Raw genomic sequence first — 8,284 nt, 5'->3', positions numbered from 1 at the left:
GCCGCAAGCGGCGCCCCTTGCTGTTAGCTGTTGCCGTTACCTCCCGTTGTTGCCTCCCCTGGCGTCCGTGGTTGTTGCTGCTGTTGAGAAGCCGCGTCTTCCACCTCTGCGTGCCGGTGCGCTTGCCATGAAGCCGCCTGCCTGCGGCTGTGTGCGTGAACCACGCATCTGCTGCTCCAGCTGCTGCAGCCTGATGCTGAGCTCGAGGAGGGAGGGAAAGCGGCCACTGGCAAAGTAGGGAAGCGTGAGCGGGGCTGTCCAGCGTGGCAGCTGCTTCCAGACGATGGTGAAGAGGTCCTCGTTGTCCTGGCGCACGCCTGCGTCCTGCAACTGCTGCTGCAGCTCCATGTGTCGCTCGAAGAAGCGGGCGAGGTTGCCGCAGGGGACGTGAAGCTGCGCCTCCTTGAGCTCTGCGATGCGGAGGCGGTCCTGCGAAGCGTAGTGGTCCTTGAGCCGGGCCCATCCTTGGCCGGCGTTGACGTCTGCTTCTCCGTTGGTGAAGAGGAGAAGGGGGTAGCCTGAGAGCGTGGATGTTGCAAGTTCATGGTGGTGGTGCTGTTGTTGGAGACTTGTGTGTGTGTGTGTGTGTGTGTGTGTGCTGTGTGTGCTGTGTGTGCTGTGTGTTGTGTGGGAGATTGTCTTGGCAAGAGAGAGTTGTGTGTGTTTACTTGAGTTGTGAAGCAAACAAGGATGTAGGATGAATGAACACTCCAACAGAAAGAAACAGAACACAAGACAAGAATTGTCGACAACGCAAAGTGGTGACGTGGCAGTGTTTGTTGAGAGTTGTGTGTGTGGTTATGTGGTGTGTCATGCAAGAGCATGTAACATCGAGCAACCACACAAGCTAAACACTGCACGTGCAACAGGTTGGAGGGAAATCACGTGAACATTCCAGAACACAAGAGAGGTGAATGCAAATTTGTGGTGTCGTGAAGAAAGGAGGTCAATGATGACTCAGCAGGCAGGACTTGCCTGTCAACACTCCCCCGCATTGACCTACCTCTCTGCTGCGTTGACGTTCTGAAACGTGATTGATGGTGATGGTGATGTCATGCATGTAGGAATGGCATGGGCAGAGGTAGGTGAGATGCGAGTAAGGACGTGTGTTGTGGAACACGTTTAAGAAAATGGTTGGTGCCTGTGGTGCGCAGCCTGTTGTGGAAGGCTGGCCCGAGTGAAGGCGTGTCCTGTGGTGCGCGGCCGCTCAGAGGTCCTGACGCGGAGTCGAAGGACGTGGCGACCGGCCCGAATGAGGACGGGCCCGTGGCTGGCAGCCTGGCAGAGGACGCTGGTCGAACAGCATCGTGCAGAACTGAGCCGTCTTGGGCCGAGGGAGGATCTTCGTGAGAAGATCTGCGATCATATGCTCCGTGGCGAGGTAGCTCAGCACAATCCTCTTTGTGTCGACGCACTCGCGGATGTAGTGGTACTTGACGAGGATGTGCCGCATGCGCGAGGCGGCGTGTTCGGCAACGCGCTGCGCCGGCTGGTTGTCCGTGTGGACGAGCGTGGGCTCGCACAGGACGGCGCCGGTGAGCTCCTCCTGGAGTTGGCGAAGGAACATGAGTTCCTGTGCGGTGGCTGCGAGAGCCATGTACTCCGCGTCGGCGGAGGCTGTGGCCACGGTGGCCTGCAGCTTGGAGTTCCAGGACACGGGGCCCGTGGAACAGAAGACGACGAAGCCCGTGCGGGAACGTCGCGTGTCAACGTCGGAGGCGAACGACGCATCCGAGTACGCTGAGAGCACGCCGTCGGCAGTGCTGCCGTTGCTGGTGTCGCCAGTGGCGGCGTACTTGATGGTGTAGGACAAGGTGCCCTTGATGTAGCGAAGAAGGTGCTTGGCAGCCTTCCAATGGTCCATGCCGAAGTGCTGCATACGGCGAGACAGGATGGAGACAGCCGCTGAGATGTCTGGGCGCGTCATCGTCGCAGCATAGAGGAGGGAGCCAAGCAGCTCGCGGAACGGCACGTCCGGGAGTGGCTCCTCCTTGTCGGCTGGCTTGTCGACGTAGCCCGTGCAGAGCGGCGTGCCGACAGGCTTGCAGTCAGCCATGCCGAAGCTCTCCAGCACGTTGCGCAGGTAGTGCTCCTGGCTCATGGTGACGGTCCTGGCCTTGCGGTTGTGCTGCACCTTGATGCCGAGACATATGTCTGGGCTGCCCAGGTCCTTCATCTTGAAGCGCTTGGAGATGGCCTTCTTGAACGCGGCCATGTCGCTGTCGCTGTCGGCGAAGATGAGCAGGTCGTCCACGTAGACGGCAACCCACATCACTTTGCCACCCTTGCAGGTGCGGCGGTAGATGCAGGCGTCCGTGGCTGTGGCGACGAAGTCCTGCTCGCGCATCCAGGCGTCCAGCGTGTGGTTCCACAGGCGCGGGCTCTGCTTCAGCCCATACAGCCCACGCTTGAGGCGCAGCACCGTATTCGGCGAGAAGATGCCGTCGACGGCCGGTGGCTGGACGTAGATCTCGTGATCCACGGGCGCGTTGAGGAACGCCGTGTTGACGTCCATCTGCTGGATGTCCATGCCACGCGCGACGGCCATGGCGAGCATGGTGCGGATGGCTGCGATGGTAGCCGTCGGGGCAAAGGTGTCCGTGTAGTTGACACCGTGGACCTGGGAGTAGCCTTTGGCAACCCAGCGCGCCTTGTACTTGATCACCTTGCCCTGGTCATCGCGCTTCCTCCGAAAGATGACCATGCTGCGGAGCAGCTTGTGGCCCTTGGGAAGGTCAGCGCGAGGCACGACGTCGTAGACGTCATTGGCCTGCATTGCCGCAAACTCGTCCAGGATGGCTTGGCGCCACTCCTCGGAGTCTGGCGAGGCAAGCGCCTCCTTGACGGTGGCTGGCTCAGCTGACGTGGCAACACTGCCAGCAGCGATGTCTGGTAGATGACCACCCACTGCTGATGTCTTCTCCCCCGTACCAGCAGCGCTGGTGGCAACATGACACGTGGTGGTTGAGCCACCAGAGGTGTCCTTGTCGCCGAGGGTCTCGGACAACAGCAGCTGGTCCCAGACGGAACCGCCAAGGGCGCGTGGCTGGTGTTGACATCACTGTTCCAGTGTCAATGCTTGCTGAGTCAGCAAATTCTGCTGTAAACGTTTCTGTGCACGTGCGCCCAGAAACGGGCGTTTCTGGTTGTTTTGCCACGTGGCACTTCTCTCTCTCCTCCAGTTTTCTGTCTATGTGTGAGAGTGTCTCTCAGTTCATGTTCATTCATCCTACATCCTTGTTTGCTTCACAACTCAAGTAAACACACACAACTTCCCCTTGCCAAGACAATCTCCCACACAACACACAGCACACTCTGCACACACACACACACACACACACACACACAAGTCTCCAACAACAGCACCATCACCATGAACTTACAACAGATTATGAGACCCAGTCCAATTAGCGCAGACGGCATCAAGGTCTTCGCTGGCGCTGAGCAGGATGCCAACCTCTTCTTCATCACCGTCGAGGCCAAGCTCATCGCCGCTGGCATCGACGCTGGCATCATCGCCGAGGGTGGTGCTGACCACCAAGGAGACGGGCAGGCTCCAGCAGCTGCCTCATCGCCGAGCCCAAGCACCCACGGTGCTTCGGGTCCCCGCACTCGCTCCCGCGCTCAACGCGGCCCTCGCCGCACTGGCGTCCGCCACGACGCGGGGGACCACGACGACGATGACGACGACGAGGGCGATGGCGACGACCACGGCGCTCAGCCATCTTCCTCCTCTTCCTCTCTCCCTTCTTCCGCCACTCCGAGCGGAGGAGCGCAGGTGGCGTCCCGAGCCTCTGGCCTGCTGGATCCCCGTGATCCACAGGTTGACGCAGCCATCTTCGCGTTCCTCCTTGGCGTCCTGACGGGACACCCGCTGCGGCTGGCCATCACCGACAACCGTGGCCGCTCCGGTGTGCTTGCGCTGCGCCGCCTCCGCGAGCGCTACATCCGCAGCGGCAAGGACCACGTCAGTCGTCTCAGGCAGCAGCTCTCCTCGACCACCTGGTTGCCCACGGACACCGTCGACACGTTCATGTCCCGCATCACGGACATCAACTCGCAGCTCCTTGCTGCCGGCGTGTCCATCCCGGAGGACGACCTGCGCACCCTCGTCCGCAATGAACTCCCCGCGGAGTTTGATGTGGCGATGCGGTTCATGGAGCGCGAGGACCCGCCGCCATCGCTGTCCAAGATGACTGCGGACCTCATTCAGGAGGAGCGCCGCCTGCATCGTCCCAAGAAGCGCACGCCTGTGCTCGCCATCGGTGGGCCAGGCTCTGGCTCCTTCGCTGCATCGCCGATGCACACTGGCACGTCGCCCTCCGACACGAGCGGTGGACCATGCTGTCCACCTGCAGAGCGCGTGACTTGCGCGTTCTGCAACTTCCGCGGCCACTGCGCGCAGCAGTGCCGCAAGCTGCAGGCGGCCAAGCGGCATCACGTCATCGACGTGCGGCAGATCCTGGCTACGCTTCGCAACCACGGCAACGGCAACGGCAAGCGGCCAGGATCCTCTCGCCCGCAGCACGGAGGAGCAGCTCCATTCAAGAAGGCGGCCGTCGTCAGCCACGGCCCTCAGCGCGTGGAGACCTTCGCCATCCACCACGATGCCCTCATGCTGCAGCCCGAGGGCGAGGAGGGCCACGCCATCGGACCAGTGCCACCACAGCTGTGGCTCGCTGACAGCGGTGCCACGGCGCACATCACCAGCGACGCCTCCCTCCTCACCAACTACATCGCCGTCACGCAGCACGTCACCGTTGCCAACAGCCAGGCCGTCACGGTCATTGGCAAGGGCGACGCCGTGCTCCGCGTGACTGGCACAGACGGCGCTCCAGGTACCATCACGCTCAAGAACGTGCTGCATGTCCCCGATATCAAGTACAACCTTCTGGCGCTGAACCTGGTGACTCGCGCGCGTCGTGGTGCTTCCGTCGTCATTGCTGCGGACGACAGCCGCATCCAGTTTGCCACATGGAGCGTGCCTCTGCTGCCGTCCAAGGACACCGGCCATCTCTTCCTCTACGCCAGCACCACGACCTCCCAACAAGCCACGGCGCTTGCGGGGGAGCTCGTGCACAGCAGCGACGGGGAAGCCGAGGATGCTGACGAGGGCGCCTCTGCACACGACGTGCTAGGCCATCGCAGCAGCGCGGCCGTTGACGCCATCCGGCAGCAGATCGCCCAGGCCTCTTCCAAGCACATCGTCACCTGTGGACCATGTGCGCTTGGCAAGAGCACGCGCGCCTCCATCCCAAAGCAGTCTGCTCCACGTAGCGCTGGGCCATGCCAGCTGCTCTACGCCGACATCGCCGGTCCGCTGGAGGAGACGTCGCTGCGAGGTGCACGCTACGCGCTGACCTTCATCGACGACTGCACGCGTTTCGCCTGGACGTTTCTCATCCGGCACAAGAACGACGTCGGTGCGGCCCTGGAGCAGCTGCGCAAGGACCGTCACGTCATCAACGCGCTCCGAGGCGCCACGCTGCAGACGGACAGCGACGCCGTCTTCAAGAGCCAGGACTTCACCGACCTGTGCCTGGCCTTCGACATCAAGCAGCGCTTCTCGCCACCGCACTCGCAGGCCAAGAACGGATCCGCGGAGCGCACCTTCCGCACCCTCTTTGAGACGGCGCGCACGATGCTGTTTGCTGCGGACCTGGACAAGCCGTTCTGGGGCTTCGCCGTGCAGCACGCCACGCTGCTGCACAACATCGCGCCACGCAGGAGCCTCAAGGACAAGTCACCGTTCGAGGCCCTGACTGGGCACCCCTTCGACGTCAGCCTGTTGCGCGTCTTCGGCTCGCCGACCTACGTGCATGTGGAGAAGAGCAGCACGCGGCACAAGCTTGACCCACGCTCACGCGTCGGCGTCTACGTCGGCTTCGCCGAGGAGGACCAGGCCCACGTCGTCTGGATGCCGGACACGCGACGCGTTGTCCACACCATCCACGCTCGCTTCGGCGCCATCAAGAACAAGGACGCCGCCTCCTCTCAGCAGCAGCAAGAGCACAACAGCGGTGCCTCTGCTTCGCATGCCAATAAGACCGCTCAGCGTTCAACCGAGGACAGTGCCACCGGCGCTCCCACTGCACCACGTGCGGGGGAGCCGCAGCTCCAGCCACGCGCCCTTGGCGGCTCCGTCTGGGACCAGCTGCTGGTGTCCGAGACCCTCGGCGACAAGGACACCTCTGGTGGCTCAACCACCACGTGTCACGTTGCCACCAGCGCTGCTGGTACGGGGGAGAAGACATCAGCAGTGGGTGGTCATCTACCAGACATCGCTGTTGGCAGTGTTGCCACGTCAGCTGAGCCAGCCACCGTCAAGGAGGCGCTTGCCTCGCCAGACTCTGAGGAGTGGCGCCAAGCCATCCTGGACGAGTTTGCGGCAATGCAGGCCAATGACGTCTACGACGTCGTGCCTCGCGCTGACCTTCCCAAGGGCCACAAGCTGCTCCGCAGCATGGTCATCTTTCGGAGGAAGCGTGACGACCAGGGCAAGGTGATCAAGTACAAGGCGCGCTGGGTTGCCAAAGGCTACTCCCAGGTCCACGGTGTCAACTACACGGACACCTTTGCCCCGACGGCTACCATCGCAGCCATCCGCACCATGCTCGCCATGGCCGTCGCGCGTGGCATGGACATCCAGCAGATGGACGTCAACACGGCGTTCCTCAACGCGCCCGTGGATCACGAGATCTACGTCCAGCCACCGGCCGTCGACGGCATCTTCTCGCCGAATACGGTCCTGCGCCTCAAGCGCGGGTTGTATGGCCTGAAGCAGAGCCCGCGCCTGTGGAACCACACGCTGGACGCCTGGATGCGCGAGCAGGACTTCATCGCCACAGCCACGGACGCCTGCATCTACCGCCGCACCTGCAAGGGTGGCAAGGTGATGTGGGTTGCCGTCTACGTGGACGACCTGCTCATCTTCGCCGACAGCGACAGCGACATGGCCGCGTTCAAGAAGGCCATCTCCAAGCGCTTCAAGATGAAGGACCTGGGCAGCCCAGACATTTGTCTCGGCATCAAGGTGCAGCACGACCGCAAGGCCAGGACCGTCACCATGAGCCAGGAGCACTACCTGCGCAGCGTGCTGGAGACCTTCGGCATGGCTGACTGCAAGCCCGTCGGCACGCCGCTCTGCACGGGCTACGTCGACAAGCCAGCCGACAAAGGAGGAGCCACTCCCGGACGTGCCGTTCCGCGAGCTGCTTGGCTCCCTCCTCTATGCTGCGACGATGACGCTGTTAAGACATGGACTGGCTGTATGCGTGTGTGTGTGTCTGTGATGGTGTGGCTGTGTGCTGTGTGGTTGCTGTTCTCTCATGTGCGTTGTCGACCATTGTATTGGTGGGTGAACACAAGAGGAAATTTTGTAGAGGAAGTGGACGAAAACAAGAAAGCAAGTCGAACATGAATAAACCACAAAGTGACACAGGGGCGCCAATGTCTTTCGTCAACACTCCCCCGCATTGGCAAGGCTGTGGCAAGTGCCAGTCATGAACAAAAGACACGTGCGTGAATGTGTGACTGTATGTGGTGTTGTGTGTTCGTAGGATGCTGCTCCTGCTTGGCTTTCTTGCTGCATTCGTCCCATGGTAGCGGTCAGTCATACGCCTGTGTGAGCCTGAAGCGCATGCACAGTGCTGATAGACAGACAGGGGTGTGTGACGCATGTTGGAGGTCGCATGGGTTAGTTGTGTGCAAGTGGTGTCCCCTGAGGGAGAGTTGCCTGTGGTGCGCTGAAGTCAGAGGCTGCACCTGTGAGGGTGAACAACGTGACCCAGGCCCGTTTGAGGCGCGCCCATGTGCTGACTGTCAGAGGACGGGCTGTGCTGAGTTTCACCGTCGTGCAGAAAGCGGGCAAGGCAAGGTGACTACCGCTGAGGAATGGTCATGCCAAGTGTGTGGTGCGTGTGGTGTTGATGTGTGTGAGTGTGTGCCTGTGGTGCCTTGAGGTCAGAGGCTGGCCCCGTGAGTTGGGCAGCGTGACCACAGCGGGCCCGTGTGAGGCGTGCCTGTTTGCAATCTGTCAGAGGACGGGCGTTGCAACGGTAGCCGTCGTGCAGAGAGCAGGCATGGCTGAGTGACCATCGCTGTGGAATAGTCGTGCCGAGTGTTAGGTTGTGGTGTGATGTGTGCCTGTGATGCGCTGAAGCCAGAGGCTGCACCTCTGGGGTGGTCAGCGTGACAACAGGCCCGTAAGAGGCGTGCCCGTTGTGTTCTGGTGCTAGAGGACGGGCTGCAGAAGCTCTCCGTCGTAACACCAGTCGGGCATGAT

The 8,284-nt window shown here is 61.6% G+C and overlaps 2 protein-coding genes across 2 annotated transcripts; one reads left to right on the top strand and one right to left on the bottom strand.

Annotated features, from left to right (window-relative positions):
• Positions 1 to 36: 36 nt before the first annotated feature.
• Positions 37 to 3,059, bottom strand: PTSG_13190 (uncharacterized protein; the record flags this gene model as incomplete). The annotated part of the gene is made up of 4 exons (XM_004987541.1): positions 37 to 518; positions 1,004 to 1,023; positions 1,245 to 2,939; positions 3,031 to 3,059. 4 exons carry the CDS (start codon positions 3,057 to 3,059, stop codon positions 37 to 39), a joined length of 2,226 nt encoding a protein of 741 aa, XP_004987598.1.
• A 332-nt stretch (positions 3,060 to 3,391) lies between these two features.
• PTSG_13189 (uncharacterized protein) lies at positions 3,392 to 7,249 on the top strand (the record flags this gene model as incomplete). The annotated part of the gene is made up of 1 exon (XM_004987540.1): positions 3,392 to 7,249. A coding segment is annotated over one exon (3,858 nt), but the record flags the coding sequence as incomplete, so codon positions are not given.
• Positions 7,250 to 8,284: the final 1,035 nt, after the last annotated feature.

The sequence above is a fragment of the Salpingoeca rosetta genome (assembly GCF_000188695.1).
Source record: "Salpingoeca rosetta unplaced genomic scaffold supercont1.55, whole genome shotgun sequence".
NCBI lineage: Eukaryota > Choanoflagellata > Craspedida > Salpingoecidae > Salpingoeca > Salpingoeca rosetta.
This window is presented reverse-complemented; position numbering and strand designations above follow the sequence as displayed.